General features: G+C 38.3%; 1 protein-coding gene across 7 annotated transcripts; it reads left to right on the forward strand.

The window, feature by feature from the left end:
* The first annotated feature begins 602 nt into the window (after positions 1-602).
* On the forward strand, positions 603-23,038 carry LOC148353202 (muscleblind-like protein 2a). Of its 7 annotated transcripts, none has more exons than XM_088353602.1 (10): positions 606-874; positions 5,011-5,530; positions 10,043-10,207; positions 10,288-10,485; positions 11,414-11,659; positions 13,056-13,109; positions 13,414-13,564; positions 16,388-16,423; positions 17,167-17,261; positions 19,364-23,038. In XM_088353602.1, the coding sequence occupies exons 2-10, from the start codon at positions 5,369-5,371 to the stop codon at positions 19,376-19,378; spliced, it is 1,122 nt and encodes a 373-aa protein (XP_088209728.1). In that variant the 5' UTR covers positions 606-874; positions 5,011-5,368; the 3' UTR covers positions 19,379-23,038. The 7 variants fall into 7 exon arrangements, with proteins under 7 accessions (XP_088209729.1, XP_088209724.1, XP_088209730.1 ...); XM_088353600.1 differs by lacking the exons at positions 606-874; positions 17,167-17,261 and adding exons at positions 1,081-1,364; positions 3,936-4,037; XM_088353598.1 differs by lacking the exon at positions 17,167-17,261 and having other exon boundaries at positions 605-874.
* Positions 23,039-23,989: the final 951 nt, after the last annotated feature.

Here is a 23,989-nt window from a genome sequence, read left to right on the forward strand (position 1 = left end):
TAATGCCGAATTTGGATTCAGACAGTGCACCCTGTTGTTAAATATATCAGCAAAATCCTTTCCCCTCCCATAGTGTTAGCATCTGTCCCATTTGACCTTGACACTCGTTCGACTAAAGCTGTGTGCATTGTCCTCAAACGTTATCTCATCATACCTGCAATGCACAAATCTGATTACTGTCTGCAGGTTTACTGTTTATAACAGAGCTTGACCTCAACTATAAAACATAACGTGTTTTTTGAGCATCACGAAAAAAAAACATCGATCGATATAAAAGTATCGTGATGAATAGTGTGCTAATAATATAAAATACAAATTCTCACGTGGATTTATTGCTGTTCCCTTGGTAACAAGGAAACCCTTTGCCCTTCTAGCCTCCTGGCTTTCGTGTGGACCGAGCCACTCTGTGTTTCTACAGGGGTATCATTAAGCAATGATTTGAGAATGAAATACTTTTTTAGAATATTGACTAGCAATATTATGTTTGAATACTTATTATAAGTGTATTTTTCAATTATTGTCACTCATACAAATCAACACAAGCCGACATATTTACGGTTTTAAAGTTCCGCAGTTCTTCATACACCCCTTAATGACGTCACTTCAATGACTGTACAGTAAGCTGTCAAGAGCTTGTTGCTCAAAGCTGTCTGTGTAATGTCACAAAGTAATGGCCGTTGGAAAATAACCTCCTTTGTAGTTGGACAAGATACTTTTGGCAACCGTTTCGCTTAACCACAAGCGGTTGTCCAGCCGGCTCTTTACTCGCTGTGTCCAAACTGCGGTGCGGTGTTATTGGCGCCATATGCACCCCCTCCGCCTCTTCTCCTGCTCCCACCAACCCCGCGGGCGGCGGTTCATCCGCGGCGATGAGGTAAGCAACTTCTCGCCTCTGGCTAGCCGGAGTTAGCATCATGCTAAATGCTAACACGTCGTCGTTTCATACGCGGGGGCGTGGGAGGGTCTAGCCTCAACAGTGTTGACGATACAAACTGCATCCGAATTGTAACATCTAATGTCATTTGGGTATAAAAGATATCAATAAAAACGTTCAATGTGGAAATGTGTGTAAGGCCCGTGACGCTGTTTTGACGTCGTATTGGTGACGTTGCGTCTTTTTAATGACATGTCAAGTGTCACAATTTGATACATAAAAATACCAACAATCAGTGTTCCCTAAATATGTGTTTTGAACTCACGAACTCATCTCCTAAAGCAGGGGCTTGTTTTCTCTGAGGTTAATTTTTGTCCGCTGTCCAGATTGAGAGCTGCACATTAACCTTTCAGGTTTAACAAATTATAGAACCACTGCTACTGTTAACAAAGGAGATGCATCAAAAAAGGAAGAAGAAATGAAACTCTTGGTAAGTTTTGCGGGGACGCATTTTTATTGAGCGTTACCACTTTCATTTGTTTTCCTGACTCACTAGAGTTGGGCAATACTGGGCATTTTGGTACCAATCCGAATAAATACAGCGTAGCTTTGATCAATACTATTCCGATACCAGTAGTTTTCTTGGAAATGTCATGATCATTGAATAGTTTAGCGCCCCCCCCCCTCCTTTGAGTTAGCTAATAAACATGATCAACTCAACAAAAAGATTTTAGTCCCTAAAGAGTTTTAGTTAAAAAAGAAACTGCAATGTTAGCTTTAAAAGCTCAGGATTATAAGTTGGCGCCTCCAGGAGGTAAAAATCTTCCTTTGTTAAATAAAACAACATTGGTTTGGAATATAAGCAAAGATACATGAACTGTCATACAAACTTTCATTTTTAATGTTCATAGCTTAAAAGAAATGACCTTTCTTTGACATGAGATGAGCCTCACCTAGAACCACATCATTGTCGGACATTTTCCTGCTACGGGTACCCAAAAACCCTAAAAAGGCTAGGGGGAAATGATAAATGGTCTGCATTTATATAGCGCTTTTCAAGTCAATGAAGACCTCCCAAAGCGCTTTACAATGTGCTTCACACTTACCCATTCACACACACACTCACACACCAATAGCAGTTATGCAAGGCGCCGACCTGCTTCTGAGAAGAAACATGGTCAATTTTTGTCACTTTTGAGTCGGTATTTTTCCTTGTGTTTTATGGCAATCGTCTTCTGTTGCAATTGATAGCACAGCAACATCTAGTGGTCAAATAACACACACTGTCCCTTCAACAGCACAGCAAATGATTATAAATGTTTCTATTACAACTGTTTTAGCAAAAATTAACCAATACAACAATTATACAAATAATGTATAAAGATGTCAACAAGACAACTAAGATGTCTTCCATTGCACAATATTTTGAAAATAAAGTCAGCAGTGCAAAAAAAGTGTAAACACCATTGATCCAATTTGAAAGTTACAATGTATGTACAATCTTCCGAATCCCTAACAGCATTATTGTTGTGCTAGTTAAAATTGTAAGACAGTATCAATCCCAGGCAATTTGTATTGATCCCATCTAAGTCCTTGCTCAGTATCGATATTTGTATCGATCCGCTCATCCTTATTAAACATAATCCAATATGCATTTCTGCGTTCAAATCCAGTCATTTCCATTGGCAGGACATTCCAACAGTTGCAAAGGAAAGTTTTTTGTTTTTTTTTGTTTTTTTCCTAGTAGCAGTGTTTTGCAGACAGCTTTCACCCCATGCATCCCTTTCTCCTTTCCTATTGGTCCATTCCAGACTGGGAGTGTCTTCCCGGCAGGAAAGGGGGGAGGCTGTGAATGTTGGACTCAATCCTTACACTATCCCTGTTGTCGAGGAGAATTTTTTTTTACCCACTGTTCTTTTTTTCTGACATAAACCTTTTGAAATCTGTGCTGCTGTACCCCTGAAGTTGTGGTGGGATGAACTGCTTATAAGGAAAGGCAGTTGGGTAGGTAGAGTCGGTTGCCCGGGCTCATTTCCTGACTTGTGCCCCAAAGGAATGTTCTCTTGTGTGCGTCGGGATTTCACGACGGCTCGCGACAGTAAGCTCCGGGTCAACCAATAATGAGCGAAAATTGAAGCCTGTCTGTCAGGTTTAACTTCTGAGCGATAGACCTTATTTGCTAGCTTATCAATTTCCCCTTCCAGCCTTAACTTCCTGAATGTGTCACAACTAAGTGTACAATACAGGAGTGTGTATCCTGTTCAGTGTTTGACTAACCATGCACGTGTGTTTAAACATTCTCTTACAAGCTCCGGCTTCTTGAATGTTGTCTCTCTCAACTAAGCTTTGCAGAACTTTGAAAGGTGTTGTGAACTTTTCCTTTTAATGCTGGATTATCCTGTTGCAGGAGCCAACTGCCAAGTTCGGATTCATTGTTAATCCATTTCCTTTGGTTTGTTTTTTATTTCAAGTTAATTTTTAGTATACATAAAACAACGTACACATTTGGACAATCAAATAAGATTCCGAAGACACTCCGCTGTCGATACATAGGTTTAAACGGTAATACAACATTCATACAGATATTTAATATTGCATATCATAGCGTTTAGTTAGTCCTTGATATAGCTCTGGAAAATTGTGTTTTTCCTCCACAATTTCAGCGCTTGCAAGAAGGCAGTTTTGTTGGAGGTACAAAGTCTTTTATGGGCAAAATAAAGATTTAATTTTTAAAATTGATCATCTTTGCTGTTCATATACGCTTGGAACGCCTTGAAGTCTGATCTGGTACCGTCCGAGCTGGAAAAATCAGACTTCCACATTTCTGAAATGCAGCATTAGTCATATAAATGTGGTTAACACTCATAACATACTCCGGGAGAGCTATTTTAGTGAGAAGTCTAGTGCAACTGTCTTATTGTGTGCATGGTTGGTGTGTTTTCTTTGTGTTTTTGTTTTTCAAATAAGTGCACACTTAGGGACTTTGCATCGATGTGGAACTAGAACACAGTCAACTATTTTTTGAGAAAATTAAGAAGCTCTTTCTGTTTTTTTCATTCAGTGTAGGAGAAACAAGCGGTCTATGCAATAGACCAGAGTGCTCCAAAGTCTTCAAACACAATCTTTGGAGTAGTTCATGGGTATCAGAGTGAATTTCCCAAAGGTACCAGGAAAGTTCAGATTTGATTTCCAGCTGTTTTACAGGTGTAATTTGATCTGACACCGGCATATGACACATAGCTTAAATTCTGCACAAGAAGCTAGAAGAGTTTTGATATTATTGCCTTTTTGCAGGAAAGACCAACCTTGTCGAAAGGCATATGTTAGATAAAATAAACCCTTCTATTAAACCCTACTATTCTTATAGCAATGCCGGGAGTTGCAAACAAGAATAAACATTTCCTAGATTTAATTATCTCATGGGCAGCAGACATGTCTTTCTCTAAGACATTCATTTATAAACTTTTGTTTTTCTAGTTGTGGCAAGCATCTCCTATCGGTCACCAGTAGGTGAATGGCATGGCATACTTGCTTAGAATAGATTAATGATTTAGTGTATTTTAGAAAAAAATATTTCCTAAAGTATTTCTTAAACAACGCCCAACATTATAGGTGTACTGTATTCCTTGATTATGATCTGCAACTGACAACGTTTTGTAGTTGTTTTTTTCATGGAGAACAAACTGAAGTTTTCATCATTCAGGATGCAATTACTTAACCGGGTCATGTTCTGTCCCGTGGTTATTTCTAAAAAAAATTGTGTCCATGATGACAGCTACTGCTACAGCAACAGGCATGAAATCCTATTTATGACCGCATTACCAGGAAACTTGGCTTATTAGTCCTGGGTTCAGTCAGAACATGGAAAAAGCTACATAAATCACAGATGAAACAAGGGTCAGAAAACATATTGGGATGAAGTTAAACTCTATCTTCATATTTTGATTGTGTTAAAATAAAATTTTTTTGCAGGTTAGCTCAACACTCTTTCAATTCAGAGGTATTCAAACAATTGACTGAGTAGTAGGCAAATAAGGTCCTTTAATTCTGAAAAATATTTTTTTTTTGTAGACATGTGTGGTGATGCCCAAATTTCGGCTCATAAGCAAGTAAAATTATGTGTTTATGTCTTTCAGCTCGCCAATATAAGTGCCTTTAAGAAATTATTCTCAGCTTGAAGTCGGACTGAAACTCGTTCCTTTCCTTGATGCCAGAAGCAACCTTGCGGATATTTTACTTGACACATCATCAAAGAACAAAAATGGAGTAAAGAAGGAACTGATCTTGCATAATTTCCAAAGAACAGTTAATACGTGGTGGTGTATAACAACGAATGGGTGATCTCCAAGTTAAGCAAGCCTTCTTCTCATCCTTCTTGCTCCAACTCATGGAAAACTCATCAGCTGTTTTTAGGAGAGGGCTGTGACCGGCATTCCTTATTCTGCACCGTAATTGTCTTACAGTAAAATAAGTTTATGATCAAAACCTTTGAACATGGCATCGGGAAGAGACACAAAATGGCTGACCCTGGAAGTCTGTCGGCAATTTCAACGAGGAAACTGTTCTCGCACTGACGAGGAGTGCAAATTTGCTCACCCGCCAAAGAGCTGCCAAGTGGAAAACGGGAGGGTCATCGCCTGCTTTGACTCGCTAAAAGTAAGAAAGATCACGTTGTTTCGTTTTCACTGATGCTTCTTGTGCTAGAAAGTTGTGGTTATGGTGGCTATCAGCTATCAGCTGGTTTGCCCGCTAATGGCCATTTGTCTTGCCATGTGATCTTGTAACAAGTGTCCCATGACTTGCATTTGAAGCAAACATCCTGTGCTGATGTCTTTTTAGATGTTACCCAGCAGCTCTATACCCAAGGTTAAGACTGCGAAGATACACGATGCAGCTATTTGCTAAACATTTGTCCTATTTATGTTTTACAAATTCTCTTAATAGGCATTGTAGCTGCCTTTCTGTAGTTACATCAGAAAAGCACACAACAGTAATACATTATGACGTACTGAATCACTAATATTCTTTTATTTAGACTGAATTCTTATACATCAGCTTTATACCTTTTTAATCTAGAACTAGGGGTGCCAGGCATTCTTTGAGTATGACATAAATCAAAATACCGTATTTTTCGCACTATAGGGCGCACCGGGTAATAGGGCGCACCCCCTAAAAATAGCTTTTGGTCCTATATAGAATAGAATAGAATTTACTTTTATTGTTATTCTTTGTAACAATGCACACAGAACGAAATGTCGATCACCTGACCCGTACAGTTAAACTGTAGCGAGCCGATGAAGCCGCAGCCAAACAGTTTAGTCATTCGGTGACCAAACCCCCCAATTCCAACCCTTAATGCTGAGCGCCAAGCAGGGAGGCAATGAGTACCAATGTTGTATGTCTTAGGTATGACTCGGCCGAGGCTTGAACCAGCAACCTCCCAGTTTCAGAGCGGGCGCCCTACCATCTAGGCTACTGAGATGGTATATCTTCCATACATAAGGCGCACCGGATTATAAGGCGCTACAATGGGAACGTGGACAAAACAGTCAGATAGTTCAGTCCAACTTATTACCCCCTTAACATTCCGAAAGCTTGCAAAGAAGCAAATACGTGTCGTAGACACGTGCGGATGCGGTGTCTGTACGATGTCACTCAAATGCATCGTTCCAAATATCATTCGCAAGGTTAAAATCTTGGGATTCAAGACATGCCAACCATTCCTTAGTTTCTATTTTCTTTTTCGCTAGCAACTTTACTGTGCATATGACAATAAACACTTGAAATTGAGTTTAATTTAAAAAAAAAAAAGACCCATCACAGAAACATGGATATCACTCTGAAACAAGATACTGGGAAAATATATAGCCGGAGTAGCTCACTGAAGTCGTTGCATTCAATAATAATGTGCAACCATGGTCCTCTTATATCCGTGAGTGTAGTAAATCCAGGAGAGTAAAATATTTACAAATACAGGACTGTCTCAGAAAATTAGAATATTGTGATAAAGTTCTTTATTTTCTGTAATGCAATTAAAAAAACAAAAATGACATACATTCTGGATTCATTACACATCAACTGAACTATTTCAAGCCTTTTATTATTTTAATATTGCTGAATTTGGCTTACAGCTTAAGAAAACTCAAAAATCCTATCTCAAAATATTAGAATATCATGAAAAAGTATACAAGTAGGCTATTCAACTAATCACCTGAATTATCTAATTAACTCGAAACACCTTGCGAGGGTTTCCTGAGCCTTAAAAACACTCAGCTTGGTTCAGTAAACTAAATCACAAGTATGGGGAAGACTGCTGATCTGACTGCTGTCCAGAGGACCATCATTGATACCCTCCATCAGGAGGGTAAGACACAAAAAGAAATTTCTCAAAGAGCAGGCTACTCTGTTTCAAAGCATATCCACAAAAAGTCTGTTGGAAGGGAAAAATGTGGCCGGAAACGCTGCACAACCAAGAGAGATGACCGCAGCCTTAACAAAATTGTGAAGAAGAGCCGCTTCCAGAATTTGGGGGAGCTTCTAAGACAGTGGGCTGAAGCTGGAGTCCAGGTATCAAAAGCCACAGTTCACAGACGTGTCTGGGAAATGGGCTACAATAGCCGTATTCCCATGGTCAAGCCACTTCTGAACTCAAGACAACGGAAGAAGCGTCTGACTTGGGCTATGGAGAAGAAGCACTGGACAGTTGCAGAGTGGTCCAAAGTCCTCTTTTCAGACGAAAGCAAGTTTTGCTTTTCATTTGGAAGTCAAGGCGCCAGAGTCTGGAGAAAGGCTGGAGAGGAGCAAAATCCAAGTTGCTTGAAATCCAGTGTGAAGTTCCCACAGTCAGCAATGGTTTGGGGAGCCATGTCACCTGCTGGTGTTGGTCCACTGTGTTTCATCAAATCCAGAGTAAATGCAACTGTGTACCAAGAGATTTTAGAGCACTACATGCTTCCATCTGCTGAAAAGCTCTATGGAGATGAGGATTTCATTTTCCAGCATGATCTGGCACCTGCCCACAGTGCCAAAACCACCAGTAACTGGTGCACTGACCATGGCATCACTGTCCTTGATTGGCCTGCTAATTCCCCTGACCTGAACCCCATCGAGAATTTGTGGGGTATAGTTAAGAAGAAGATGAAAGACACCAGACCTACAAATGCAAATGAGCTGAAGGCCGCTATCGAAGCATCCTGGGCATCAATAACACCTCAGCAATGCCACAGGCTGATTGCCTCCATGCCACGCCGGATTGATGCAGTAATCCGTGCAAAAGGATTCCCAACCAAGTACTGAGTGCATCAATGGACATTTTCAAATGTTTGATTTAGTTTTGCTGTTATAAAATTATTTTTTTACTTGGTCTGAGGAAGTATTCTAATATTTTGAGATAGGATTTTTGAGTTTTTTTCAGCTGTAAGCCAAAATCAGCAATATTCAAATAATAAAAGGCTTGAAATAGTTCAGTTGATGTGTAATGATCCCAGAATGTATGACATTTTTGTCTTTTTAATTGCATTACAGAAAATAAAGAACTTTATCACAATATTCTAATTTTCTGAGACAGTCCTGTACAGATTGGTAAAACATGATTCCTCTATGCCGTACTTCTACCCAACATGCTATTCACATTCATCTTTTCCGGCGAATTGCAGGCTTTGTTTTGTCCCTTTAGCCTATGCAAGCCTGTAAATGATAAAAAGGATCCGCCCCCTTTACCTCCGAATAACTTTAGCAAATAGTGATCGATTCAACTGATGATTGACACATCTTTTTCGGCCAATTGCAGGCTTTGTTTTGACCCTTTAGCCTATGCGAGCCTGTAAATGATAAAAAGGATCCGCCCCCTTCACCTCCGAATAACTTTAGCCAATAGTGATCGATTCAAATGATGATTGACACATTGGTTAGCCAATGAAACACCGGTATATAAATCCCAGCATACACCGCGGACTACTTCGCGTTCGGGGGAAAATCTAGTCGGCGGCTGCTTGCATTGGTTGCAAGACTTTGCGACCTAATATTGATCCATATATAAGGCGCAATGTATTATAAGGCGCATGGTCAGCTTTTGAAAAAAATTAAGACTTTTAGGTGCGCCTTATTGTGCGGAAAATACGGTAATTGAAACTTAGTCAAGTTACAGTTCACAGACACATATTAAATAAACTCTTGTTAAATTACCCTAGAAAATTAATTTCTTCCATTACAAGTAAGGTATTTTTAGAGGCCTCTCTCAGAAGCAAGGTGTTTTTTTTCAGGGATGCCTTATTTAGTCAAATGCAAAGGACACTTATCCTCAAATAGGGGGGCAAGACTTTCTTTAGCTAATTACTGCAGAAAGTGCCAGGCATTGTTAGTCCTAAAGTAACTGTTAAAAGTGGACGTTTAAGTTAAAGGTCAAAATTTCTAGTCCTGATTGGAGGAGTGGTGTATGAATTATTCATCCACATACAGTATGACTTGGCATCTGGGAAAGCCATTTTTGGGGCAGAGAGAACAAGATTTTTCACATGAGTGGAGTTTTGAGTTTTTTGTTAAACTACTTGCTGTCAACATAAGCTAAGTTATTTTCTAGATAAAAGGTATTAACTGCAAAAAAACATAATCCTGATTAGTGAAAGGTATTGATTAGTTTAGTACATTTTCCTATTATGTTAAAGCATGACAATCATTCAGAGTAAGGTGTTTTTATTTTTCAAGTCATAATGTATTTAACTGGGGGGGTAATTAAACCGCTTTTAAGAATCTTTGAGGGGAAGCACTAAGAACTACTTGAGGAAATCATATATTGAGCTAGGTATTATTTTGGTCAATGCACTGTATTTGTTTAACATGTTTTAAGTTAATGGATAGTCTTGCAATCTTTTTTTGTAGAAATTGATTTAAAATATGTCGAGTTAATAGAGAATCCCACTAAAGGCCTGATTATGCCCCACTTTCGACTCCAAAAATGTAGGATTTTCTTGAAGCATAAGCTTGCACCATCTATCACATCATTGCAATGAGCACACCGATGACACCACTGTCGCTGTGGAGGAAGGTGGTAATAATCCCTGATGGTCGATTAAGAGGATGGAACCTTGTGTCTTGTCAGACGGGAAATGCAATAAAAGGAGCTAAATCTTTTCTTTTGTTTGTTTTTTTGCTGTCGCTCTTTGAATGCAGGGCCGATGCTCTAGAGAGAATTGCAAGTACCTCCATCCACCTTCACATCTAAAGACCCAGTTGGAAATAAATGGGCGCAACAATCTTATCCAGCAGAAGACAGCAGCTGCGGTGCTTGCTCAGCAGATGCAGATCATGATCCCCACAGCCAGTCTGCAGTCAGTGGTGAGTCCCCAATGATAAACGGGCACAATTTCGGTGCTCAAGGTCGTATCAACTCACATCTTTAATTTCCTGTGACACAGGGTCTTGGTGCTAACTCTGGTCTGGGCTACGGTTCCTACTTGACGCCCCTTAGCCATGGGATGGGCCTTCTTCCCACAGACATCCTCCCCAGCAGCCAGGTTCTTGTTTCAGGGAGCCCTCCTGTCACTGTCCAGAGCTCGACATCTTCCTCCTCTTCTTCACCCTCACAGAAGCTCCAGCGCACTGACAAACTTGAGGTAAAGTTAGGATAGTCGAATCCAACATGCTTTTGGTGTTACATTGTTTGTTTTGAAACTTGTCGGCCAGTCAGAGTGCACTTGTTATAGTTTATTCCTTTTTAAAATCCCACTAAAGTGTGTATATGAAAAATAATGTAAAATAAAATATGTTTTATTACATCAAAGCACATTTTTCTGTATATAATTTGGTACCTGTTTATATGAGCACCTCTATATCTCTTGATATACCATTATTTTCAAACAAATATATTGCTCTCTGTGTGAGTGTAAACCCAAGAGCAGTCCCAAAGGCTACCACTAGAGAACGCTCCTCATCAGCATCACCTTGTCCGAGTTGGTGTATGCGCTTCCGGCCATCTTGCCCACTTGTTTATATTACTTCTATATATAATATTGCAGCTCCGTTTTGTGACCTCAGCCAAGAGGTCTGGGAAGGAAAATGTTTTTTTTTTCAAGACGAAAAAGAATGATGTTAATTGAAACGAAGTCGTAAATAATAGCTAATCATGGTGTTTCTGTGAGTAACACAGCTAAGGAGTCAACATCTCATATAAGTACGCTATTGAATCATAAAGATGTTAGTAAGGTTATATAAACCAATCAGGGGCGTGACTGTTTTTCAAAATTGTGAACCAGTATTTATGACAAAATGGAGGGACTTGGTATTGTGGATATGTGACAAGGAATTAGTGGTAACACAGAAAGCAGGAGTCACTGTCTACATAGACCTACAACTTGAGGCAGTGTTGAGGACAACCAAAATAGATTTCAATACCCACCATGGCTGGTTTGAGAAATTCAAGAAGACAACCAGCTCTGTTATTGTGGTTTGGCATCAGAAAGCAGACAGAGCAGGTTACAAAGCTGCGGAAGAGTTTTTGCAGCGCTTTGCTTCACGATTATTAGTCTATCCTTCTGACTGCAGGTCTGTCGAGAGTTCCAGCGAGGGACCTGCGCTCGAGGGGAGACCGACTGCCGCTTCGCCCACCCTAGTGATAGCCCCATGATCGACACCATCGACAACACGGTCACCGTTTGCATGGACTACATCAAGAGCCGCTGCAGCCGCGACAAGTGCAAGTATTTTCACCCGCCTGCGCACTTGCAGGCCAAAATTAAGTCCGGTCAACATCAAACAGCCATGGCGGCCCAGGCCACAGCTGCAGCCGTGGTAAGACAGCCATGTCCTTCCCCCACTAAGAATGACGTCCATGAAATAACATGACCTAAAGACTTGGTTTCAACTTTTAAACTTAATCAATCGTAAAGTTTTGTATATAGATAATATACTGAATTTAGAACACAGGTTTTAGTACAACAAAAATGAAATGTGCTCTTTGTTTTGTGTGCTGTACATGTTTTCCATAGATCATCTGTGTTGTTGAAAATGTGAACCATCATATTTAATTTTCCCTTTCACTTATTTTTTACTCTACTGCATGGCTCTGATATTTGGTTTGTGTGAAATTAGGTACGGTACATATTGTTGTGTGACAAACAAATTCAAAATAACTGCTGTTGCACTCATAGTTGAGTCCTAACTTGGCCTTTGTCATGGTTATCATAAAAGGCAACCGCATAGTCTATGTACAAGATCATGTTTTAGTACATTTTATTTTGTGTTATTTTGCTCTTAATTGCCAGACAGAGTGTATGCATTGTAAATTGGGGCATGCAACTTAATTCAAAGTAACCATTCAATGGGATGTTTTAATGTTATTGCTTCACAAATACTGTTTACCGAACATGTGAGACAACTCGGCTTTGAACAAATTAATAAGAACGTGTATACAGCATAATACTGCTGGCTCTTTTTCAGAATATGTCAAATATGAACAAAAAGTTAAATAATGCAGATACTGACACTTTAATTACATTTACGTGCTAACTTCACTAGCCTGGTTAAACTGTAGATTTTTTATTTTTGATATTGTTTGCTACTGAATACAATTGAGAAATAGGGGAAATCATTGTCGCCCTCTCACTAAACATTCTAATTTTTGTTTTGTGTTTCAGTGTCGTTTGTTTCTTTTGCTTCACAAGTCACCGGCTAGTTGAACCAGAATAAATAGTGTTCTGCTTTTTCAGCTAAGCCATGCACTTGGCTTCAATTTCTATGAAGTTAAATTACTAAACCCTTGATTGCACACAATTTAACAATCAATCTATTAAATACAGTAATCAGTTTGTATGCCCATCTGTGATGCTTCTCTCCCATAAACACATGCTTATTATGTTTACTCCACATTGCCATATTCTTTAACAGCTCCTCTCATTAGTTTATTAACAAAGACTGCAACAGTATCTAGAATAATGATCTGTACAGTAATTGTAAAAGTAATGTTTACTGAATGGCAGTACCTGAGTCATTTGTTTATCCTTAGGGTTTTACTGTGCATGCAAACTGTGTTTTATGTGGTATACTACATTCAGCTTATTTTTGTTTTCCCCCTTCTCATCTATGCACAACGCTGTCCCCCATGATGCACCTCTGCTTGCTGTATGTTAATACGCTTGACCCCCCATTGGCCCACTGCCATCATGTGCTCGCTGTCCGCGCTTTAAAGACTCAGTCGACTGCCAAAGCAATGAAGCGACCCCTCGAGGCAACTGTAGACCTGGTATTTTCACCTTTTGCTTTGCATGTAGCCAGTAAATGATACTGTGATAACATGTCTTTTCGTCACTGTGAGCTTTCTGTAGTCTCATTTTTGTCATCTCAGTAGAGTTAATCTGATACATTATTTCCATTCGTATTTGTATCCTGAAACCACAAGTGCATGCCGTGTAATTAACATTTATATATGTATATAATTATTTATGTATGTATATACACATGTGATTAGGTCATTTTGTTAATTATTTACCTGACTAACAAATAATTTTAAATGTGTGCTTAAAAGAATCATCCTGTTCATGTTTTAGGGTTTCCAGCACAGCATCCTGCAACCATTGCCAAAGAGGGCAGCTCTGGAGAAGAACAACTGGGCCAGCTCACTGCTCAGTCCCAGTTTGTTGCACTACCAGCAGGCTCTTGCTAGCACGCAATTACAACAGCCTGCTTTCTACCCTGCAGGTTGGTATTGACATACTTGCCAAACCTTTTCCTATGCAAAAGTTCAAGTACCATAATATATGCTCCATAAGGCATCCCGGATTAAGGATGCACCACAGAAAAAATATTTTTGATAATTTTCATGTATATGGCACACCGGACTACAATGTGCATGAAATTGAACCTACTGTATGGGTTAAGGTTGCACGATTATTTTCAAAAGTGCCATATTTTCGTATTGATTGGTCAGTCTCAATACATTACTGATCACAATTGCATAACTTTTGATGCAACGGGAATTTAACCCAGATCACAGCGTGGAGTGCATTAGATCTTCTACACTACAGGATCAGGGATACAGACGATAAATAAAACAAGGTTTTATTGCACTCATCAAACTATTTCTATTCACGGTACTAAATTGTTGATATTATTGGGCCAGGCCAGGAGATTATTGTCTGACACTAAAACGTGTTACAGCCGACTCACGAAAGTCATCACAAATCACACAAGATTCCGAACTGAATGACGAGAAAGGCATTGTGGAAAGTAATTGGATTGTTGTAAACTGAATAAAGAAAACAGAATTGTGGGAAGTAATTCTGTTGTCCTGAAAGATAAAATGAACGCAAAATGTTTGTCACTTAAAATGCTTAGTTTGAGCTAAAAAAGAGTGAAACAACATTCTCTCTATTCTCTCACCTGAGTGGTCTAGTGCAGGGGTGGCGAACAAGTTTGACACAAAGAGCCGAAATTTTTAATTGTGAGAGTCAAAGAGCCACACCACGCACTGACCTGCCATAACAGACAGACACACACAAACACACACAATTAAAAACATTATTTCCCATAACACACTCCTCTCCTTACAAGTATTGTTCTAGTGTTGATTTCAAGGAAAGTGTCCACCCTCAATACACACAAAAAAAACTAAACATGCAACAAGGCAAAGAGCCACAGTATATAGAAAATATGATGAGGCAAAGAGCCGCATTCTTATTGGCCAAGGGCCACATGCGGCTCTAGAGCCGCGTGTTCGCCACCCCTGGTCTAGTGGATAGGATCTAGCACTCTCCCTGCTACGGGTTCAATTCATATTACATTAAATGTTTGTGATTGTGAACAAACATTCATATTTGTCACGGTCAGGGGGTTAAGATTCCATGCTATTTCCACTGCTATCCGGTTAAATTCGCATGGGCCGCATTGCTATGCGTTTGTGGTCAGCGATAAAACATATCAATTGATCAATAATAGCACAAATATGGTAACACATTTTAAAAAAAAATCTGCATTTTCGGCAGTCAGATTATAAGGCGGATGTTTAAATTGCAACTTTTTTTTTTTTAAGTGCTCTTTGTAGTCCAAAAAAATTCGGCAGGTTACTATTCTCACAGAAAATGGCTAAGGACATTTGACAAGATGATGGAGCATAGGTCAGAACCTTACAATGTAAAGATATTTATTGCCACCTGTCACTATTGGGGTTTGATGGAAAGGCTCCTGCTCAGACAGTGTCGAAGAAATCTAGGTGCAAGTCCAAGGCAGGCTGGAAACAGGATCTGAAGCTGTAGAAAAAAGAAAGCACAAAAGTCAGGCAGGCTGAAAACAAAGTGTAGTGCAGGTTATTTTTTAAATTTCAAGGTCCAGACTAGTATAGTAGATACTGTAGAGCTGCTACTGATCACTATTTTGATAGTCGGCTGGTCACCAGCTATTGAAACGATTTGTTGGATAATGGGATAAATATTTTCTTTTTCTTAAACTTGGCATGACGTTGGTTTAATAATTTGGCAAATGATAGTAAAAAAGAAAAGTGGTTACCATGAAAAATACAGCTTCTATTAAATATATTGCAGATTGGTACAAAAAATGTCAATAACATCGCCCTACTGTAACTACTACCAATATGGCACAGTGCTCGGTTCAGTTGAGACTCATCCAATAATAAACCTCAGCCAATTTTTAGGGACAGGCAAATAATTAGTAAATTAAAATAAAGTAAACATGTTTATCCATGTAAACTAAGAACAGGCTCATTAGCAGCAGTAGGACAGCAAATAAAACAAATATGTTCATTTTGTGAAGTTCATTCAGTAGTCAACCAAAGAACCTGACAATTTTCAAAACTTTGAAATCAAATGGTTTTAAAGGGGTCCAAAGTGACTCTTCTTCAGACTGCATGCCTATAATTACAATTACGTTTGTCAGGCACAGTCTGGCTTAATGCTCAAATGCTCTTTTACAGCAAATGGCGAAATCTACGGGAATAAGCTTTTCAATGCTTGTTAACAAAACCCTATTGGCTTGAATGTTACTTTAATCTTAGCAAGTTGACACGTACTCCGTTTAGTTTCAATTCTTTGACATGCTCTCTCTTTAAATGTTTGTCCATCACCAAGATACTGCCGTGATACTCAGTCTGCTTTGAAAGAAGAAAGGTGTCTATATTTGTTAATGTCCTGGATGCAGTGGATTGGTTGGTGGCACTAATATTCCTGTGTTCAATTTGAATGAAAGAAAATAACTTTAACCTTAGTAACCTAGCTAGTACACCATTACACAGTTGTGGCAAGTAATGACTTACTTCTTTTCTAATGAAAAAAAAAAAACGATCTGACGTTGCAATGAGCTAACACATGCTGCCAGTCAGCAAGCCTGAGCAACAGGAACAAGGCCGCTACCTAGCAACAATGCTGTTGACATGACAACCGCTTATTCAATCAACCCACTGTAATTCCTTTTGTTTTCTTTTCATAACAATCTATATCCAAGGACAATTCACCGGACGAACAAGCAGATATTTGATCAGAATTTCCTTTTTTTTCCAATGCACCCACACAGGTTCTTTTTTGTGTATGACTCCTGCGAACAGCGTTGGTAAGTACCTCGCCTCATGTTTTTCAGACAGTGAAACTCACTCAAATGCTAAAACATAGAATCATATCACAATCAAAACGACACGAGCGACATTTTGTTTCTTTGTTGTCTTTTCTCTCGTCAACTTTTCATACGACCATTAATATTTCTTTGGATATTACTACAGCTTTTTGAAATGTGATTTATGAATAAGAAATGTGTGGTACAATAGGTATAGGAGTTAACAACATTTTAGAATGCATATATACACTCAAAAGCCACTATACATGACCAATTGATATCAATTGTTAGCTCAAATTTGATGTTTATCCCCAAAAAGATATTTGTAAAGTAAAAACATTGACTACTCTAAATGTTTCTTTTATTTGAATAATCCTAGGTTTACATTTTATATAGAACCAGAAATTGAATTTGGATGATTTCTCACAAGAGAATTCAGATATGTTTTTAAAATAAAAAAGCTTTGGTAATATTATGTGTTGTTGCTGTACATGTTTCCTCTCAGATGTCAAATAAATGTCCTAATTGTGCCCCTACGATCAGCTTTCTCTTTATATTCACCCTGCTGCCTCGCTCTGCAGTGTTATCTCACGCCATCTGTAGCTCTAACCCAGTGACGCTTCGCTGCTAACGTCATTTTGTTTTTGGCTGGCAAAAATAAGAGACGGACACACATCGCTATGGTTACCATAATGCTCCACCTGCCTTTTCATTGCTTCCATGGTTCCCCCTTCCTGAGCCAGTCCCCATGATGTACAGTGCTACGCCTGCTAGCGTCTCTGCAGCAACTTCTCCCGCCACAAGTGTCCCCTACGCAGCAACAGCACCAGCCAATCAGGTTTGCTCCTCTTTTTTTTCTCCTGAAGCTTTTGCTCAAGACAACCTTGGGCCCTTTTAAAATTGAAGGATTTGCTTTGTGTCCCTGCTTGCGCCGGCTGTCTTTGAGCTTCATGTTGCCCGTCAATCGGCTACTTCTCCTAGGGCAGTGTTTAAATCTTCTCACCTTTTTGTGTTCTCAACATCTTTAGCGTTGTGCTTTTCTAATAGGAAAACCTAGCTTGATAACAGATGTTTTTTAGGAAAGGGGAGTGCTTTAATAATAAAGGGAACATTTAATAAAAAATAGGTTAATTTAAAAAGGTTTTGCTCTGATCTTAAAATGTCTGGTGCATAGTGTTGTCTTATTTATGAACAAGATACAATAAATCCCATCATACACATTAACAGCGCAGATTTTGTCTATCTTGAATCTGCTAAAGTCACATTAAACGAGAGAGAAAAGAAGTTGCCGTATGTTTTGCTTATATTGTATACACGCATGGGGGCACGGCGGCTGAGTGCTTAGCACGTCTGCGGCACAGTTCTGAGGTCATGGGATCAAATCCACCTACCAGCCTTCCTGTGCAGAGGTAGCATGTTCTCCCTGGGCTTGCATGGGTTTCTTCCAGGCACGCCAGTTTCCTCTTACATTCCAAAAACATGCATTTAAGGTTAATTGGCTGGTCCAAACTGTTCCTAGGTGTGAATGTGCAAGTGAGTTGTCTGTCTCTGTGTGCCTTGCAACTCGCTGGCAACCAGTTCAGGGTGTCACTTGCCCACTGCCCCAAGACAGCTGGGATGGGCTCCAGGACCCCCGCGACCCTACTAAGGATAAGACCTTAACAATATTCCCAAACATCTTGAGGTGGCTCACAACAGTATGAAAATCAGAACACACTTGTTTCGACGTCACAAGCCACACAGCGCACTGGCGCCCAGTGATATTGTCTTTACAAGTTAGTTGTGATTAAGCAATTTATCATTCCAGTGGAATAACAGCAAATGCTTTATTTTATTTTGCCACTATGAGTGATTAGTGCCGTTATATTTATTGGTTTACTATAACAAACTTTGATCCCTGAAACACATCTCTTTTAATTTCTATTATTTTGTAAATTGGAACAGATTGCGTTAAACTTTATGGGTTCTTTTGTTGCACAAATGTTCATTCGTTTGCTTGGCATTTGTTGTACTAAAAACATTAAAGGGACATGTGTGTTGTTTAGTGCCTCCTAGTTGTGAAAAACGTCATTAATTTAAATTTAATTTAAAATCTCACCTTTAGGAGAAATTGGCCGTTTTGAAATTAAAAAGGGTGACCTACGTAAATTGTATAGATCCGAGGAGAACATCTTTAGTGGTTGGGAGTGTCTTATTGTGAGATTAGGTGTTGGCGTATGAATTAAAATCAATATAGTTCGCTCGGGAAGGAGTACTGTATTTGTGTGTTATTCACAATAGACTTTATTTCACTATATTTATTCATGGTAATAGGGGGGAATGTTAGAGAATGGAGAAACCAGAAAGTCGTCTTAAACTATATAAAGAAACGCAAAAAAATCACAACGAGAAAAAACAACTTATTTGTGCATCTGATGATGAATCGGACATTGAAGGACGTAATGCATTTGGCATTATAAATTTTATGTTTGTATTTTAGTAATAGTTGTCAATAAATGATTTTAATCATGGCCACATTTATTCACTTTTAATGCTTAGTTGTGGTGAGAAAAAGTCAAGTGAAACACAGATTTTTTATCAGAATTAGGACTGTGTGTTGTTCACTAATACGATAATTCCTCCACAACCATTTCACCTTTTTAAGCCATACCCGTTTTCATGCCTGATAATTTAAAAATCTCATTTCCGCTGCACTACACAATACAGTAACATCTAGTGGTGTCCCTTTAAAACTTTTCTCCCTAGATCCTTTGTATTTAAGGGCTATTCAAATAAAAGTGACTTGATGTCAAAAAAAAAAAAAAAAAAACCCTTTCTCCCAACATGAGGTTTTAAGCTAGGAGATTTAATGGTTACAAAATTTTGCGTCTTGATAATTTTCTGGGAAAAAAAGACCTATCCCAAAAAAATGTTCTTGTTTCTACCCTCTTTCTAAAACAGATTATTCTCAAGTAACCAACAGAAACAGGACTCAGTGCCACAAAGATCTAGAGGATCCCATCTGTAGATACAATGTTCACGGCGCACATCGCGTGCAACAGGCCGCCTGCTGATCAGGCAGCACCAGAAGAGTTCATAGTCACACGCATTAAGGTATCCCACTCTGGTCACTCAAGACCCTACGCACGGACATACTGTATGTATATGCATTTGAAACCGTAACTCATTTGCAAGGTATTTATTCCCCAAAGCAACTATAGAGAAAAGGTAACAATATAGCTCTCTAAACACCAACGTATGGAAGATACTAACAAAAAGAATTTTTAGCTGACATTCTAATGATGTAAATAATCATGTCGGATGTGTTTGTCGTGGCAGAGCCCATTGTTAAGCGGCAACGGCCATATTAGAGATTGATTGTCCACTTGAATGCGTCGCTTCTTTGTAACAGTAATGATTGTTTGACCTTGTGCCAGATACATTTGTTTTATTAGCTACTAGTGAAAAGCACTTATATTAAATTATATCGATATAAAGATGGCCCTCGGTGTACAGGCTTTTATCCACAGTGAGCAGTGCTCCTCCACCTGGTGTGCCTTTGCATTGCATTGAAAGTCTGTTTGCCGCTGTGGACCCAATCAAACGGGCTCTTTAAAGGCAAAGATTTAATTTATGGTATTGTATTTCCCCTTTGGTAAAACTATTTAAATGTTGGGTCAGAATGGTAGGGATTTTGCTTAACCCTTATAGTTTATTCAATGTATATTCAAACGGAATTGTGATCCTGCAAGGACTGAACTATTATTGTAACCGTTCAGTCATGAATGTTACAAGTGCCTAAAGAGTTGTCATATTTAAGGGGCTTTGAATGAAGTCCTGTATTAAAAAGAAGAAAAAAACACAAAAAAACACGTTGGATCTAGGAAGTCGTGAAAATGTCTTAATTGAATTGCGATGGCCCTTATGATTATCTATGTACTCTCATTATTAAGAATGGTTATATACTCTTTCTTTTATTGCATATTTAAGATTAATTTGTACTCCTTTGATGCTCACCCAACAATGCTTCTTAAGTAGTAAAACGTGCAGATGATTAGAATAATTTAAAGAAAGATGTTAAGTGTCTTTTTTTTTGTCAAGGAGGAAATAATCTTGAGTATGTGTATTGTGGCTTATTTTCCTCGATTTTACTTTTTTTTTTTACATGTTTACTATGGATGGGCATTTGATACCATTTTGTAAATTGATCTTACGGGAAATTTGATCACGATAAGTGTTTCTTCAGCAATTTTTCTAAATTAATTTTAAAATTCTCAGATTGAGTGTAGGACTGCCACTAACGACTTTTAATGGTCTAGTCATCGACTATTGAAACAATTAGGATCGGATTGGATGATTATTTGTTTCTTTTTAAATTATACATGACGTTGATTTGATTATGTTGAAAATAACAAACACAAGAAAAATTGGTGTAATGAAAAATACATCTTTTAGTGATTCATAGAAAAATAAGATAAAATGCATGAAAAAAAAACAATTAGGATGAGTGCTCTGTCAGTAGAGACATAAACCATGAATAAAACTCCATCCATTTTTTAGGAGCAGTCAGATAAAGAATACATTTAAATCGAGTAAACATTTGTATCCTTGCAAATCACAACCAGGCTCTTTAGCGCTAGTAGAACAGCAAATAAAGGAAATATGTATTTTGTGAAGTAAATTCAAGGGTCAAGTTATGTAGCAAAGGTACTTAACAATTCTCTACATTTTGAAATCAAACGGTTTTAACAACTGGCGTTTATCGATTTTAACCTTTTGACGACTGACGTTCGTTGTTCGCACTGCATGCATTTTGTTTCAAATGTGTTTCTCAGGCCTAGACTGGCATAACACTCAAGCTAAATAACACTCAATAGCAAAATATACACTTATAAAATGTACAATGCATGTCATAAAATCAAATTGGCTTGAACGTTACTTGAATCTTACCGAGGCGAGTCAGACTCCATTTTGTTCAACTGTTTGGCAGGCTCTTTAGATATTTGTGCGTCACGGAGCACCTGCCATAACACGCAAGGTATGCTTTGCAAACTTTGCAGGTAGTCTTTTAATTCGCTAATATGCTCCCAAACTTTTAAGAGGTTTTAGCACGCATATGTGATTCCGTCATCACTGTATTTTTATGTCACCGCTAGAGATATAGACACTATTGTGCTTGAGCGACTTTCAGTAAAGATTATATTCATGCAAAGGTGCCTCACTGTGTTGGAAAAACCCGCCTGGCGACGATAGTCGACAATGGATTTTATTGTAGACGATTTATATTATCGATTTTCCGTCGACAATTTCGACTAATCATTTCAGCCCTAATTGAGTGTGGATGTGCTTTCCTGGAGGACATAATTGAGGCATGTGTAGGACTAGCAGCTCATCTGGTTTGGAAAGAAAGTTGTGTTTACGTTTTAGGGTATACCAATCAGGATAAGAGCAGTAAGCACACATGCAGATTTTATTCTTCTCACCAAGTGTAAAAGTATTTCATCCTGAGTATGCCAGACACAATAGGAGAAGATAGAGCTGTATTTTTTTCACCATGAGTGAGGTCCTTCATTCCTAAATAATCTGTGGACATGTGTAAAACTAGTGGGCCTTCTTTCAAATTATTTCGAATGCAATCCTTTAGGATCAATTCATGGATGAAAATGCCCATCCTTAGTGACCACTTTTCAACTGCTATGTTGGATAATTTCTATTAAACTGTTGTATTATTTCCTCTCCATGATGTCCTTTTTATTGCGAACTTTAAGACTTTTATCATGTAATTTTAACCGTGCTAGAACTTACTCCGCAATTGTCCGTGAATGTAACTTCATGTAAGCTTTTTATTCAGAGATTCTTCAAATAATAAAACGTTATGAAGTGGGAAAATGTATTCTTTTCTTTTGACAAGTCGGCGTTTGGTGTTCAGGGTGTCTGGAGAAAAAGACCATAGAAATGTTGAAGTAACCAAGTGCTTTGTACGTGGTAGCGTAATAAACGTTCACCTTTCAACGTGTCACAAACTAAAGGATGTCTGTCGTCGCTGTGATTGTACTTTCAACATTTACCTAAAAGGTGAAACTATCCAGTGCATACATAGAAACCCTTTTTTGGTATAGTGGTGACTTTTAAACATACTGAAGTTAATAAATAATCCGCATTTAGTGAAGTGAATGCATCAAACATCAATCTCATTTCGATTGAGCACTTCTGATGTGGAACATTTCTTTCAAACACTTTCACTTCAATCAAGACAAAGGAAAAGATGCTTGTTTGTTTAATTGTGGATGTTGCCTTATTAATCTATGTCTTTTTGCATTAAATTCCATTCTGATTGTCAAATGAGAAGTAGACAACTCTGGGAAATGATGTCCAATGGAAATGAAAAAAAAACAACTTTACCAGGCCCTCTGAAATGCTTGATGATGATGAAGATAATGATGTCATACTCGTATAAATTGTTACATTATTATTGATTTGTCCCATCGGCGGTCTATCTTTAAATGTGTCCTCAATTTTTCATAATAGCGGCGCTTATTTTACTATGTATGATTATCCATTTCATGTGATTTGTGATTTTTAAAGTCTATAGACAAAGTCTAATATTGTCAATAAACACTGTCTAAGTAAAGGCAATGATCTCCTGTACTGTTTTTCGCTCAATATTTCGATTTTAAAAAATATATATACATTGAAAAAAGGTTTATGTTTATGTTGGTTGAATGGCTGGATTCCTTAACCACTAGGGTCATCGGGGGACCATTTCTTGTGGTGTGGCTTGGGCAAGTACAGCCTGGTGGCGCCCATCCCTCTCCAGGCCAAAACGTTTCCAACCGGGCACCCACTAAATAGACTCATGCAGAAAATTAGACACATAAATCCATAAATTTGAAACCCTACCTCTTAGTGCAAACACTTTCCCGAAATCCCTAAATTTAATGTAAATTTTCTATCAACTTATTATCCAGTCATAATTTTAGAAGGACAGCCCTTATTATTTAGCTTCTTGTAGTGGTTATAATAAAAACGTCATTAAAAAAACATCTTGTTTTAATCATGATGGTATTTATTGTCATTTTAAAATTATAATAAAACTGGCGGGCTTTTGCTTTCAGTTCAGGTAAAACAAATTAAAAAAATAGAAATGTGCAAAAGGGATGAAAACGCTATAAAAAACAATACCCTAATAATTTGTAATGTGTGCACATTCACATTGGCAATGGTACAGAACTTTATGCTTATGAATGATGTAGATGAAAGTGCAAGGTGGTAAAATAAACATTTGTTAAAACCACTATTGATTGAACATTGGGCAAAAGTACCCAAAAAATATTTTTTTAAATGAATAAGTCAAAAAATGTATTTTTCTATGCAGCATGAGGCTCACCGAGATGGCTGATATAAGTGACTGCGGTCTTGCTGCTAAGGGGTGCCCCCCGTAAACATTGTGAAAGGCTGGAGAAAAAAAAATGAAGAGTGGTTCGGTTTGGTCACTCTGAGTCTCCACAATTTATATTGGTTGTTGGTGCTTTTTATCACTCATTTAACAGCGTTATTGTTACAGTGTTACAGTGTTAATGTTACTGT

The sequence above is a fragment of the Urocampus carinirostris genome, chromosome 14 (genome assembly GCF_059441175.1).
Source record: "Urocampus carinirostris isolate Australia breed hairy pipefish chromosome 14, RoL_Ucar_1.0, whole genome shotgun sequence".
NCBI lineage: Eukaryota > Metazoa > Chordata > Actinopteri > Syngnathiformes > Syngnathidae > Urocampus > Urocampus carinirostris.

Excerpts from the sequence above, each read along its gene's own strand:
- LOC148353202 (XM_088353598.1), top strand. The coding sequence starts at position 5,369 with ATGGCATCGGGAAGAGACACAAAATGGCTGACCCTGGAAGTCTGTCGG. Across the intron at positions 13,110-13,413 it reads TCGAGGCAACTGTAGACCTG|GGTTTCCAGCACAGCATCCT; the intron begins GTATTTTCACCT and ends TTCATGTTTTAG. Across the intron at positions 16,424-19,363 it reads GACTCCTGCGAACAGCGTTG|ATTATTCTCAAGTAACCAAC; the intron begins GTAAGTACCTCG and ends TTTCTAAAACAG.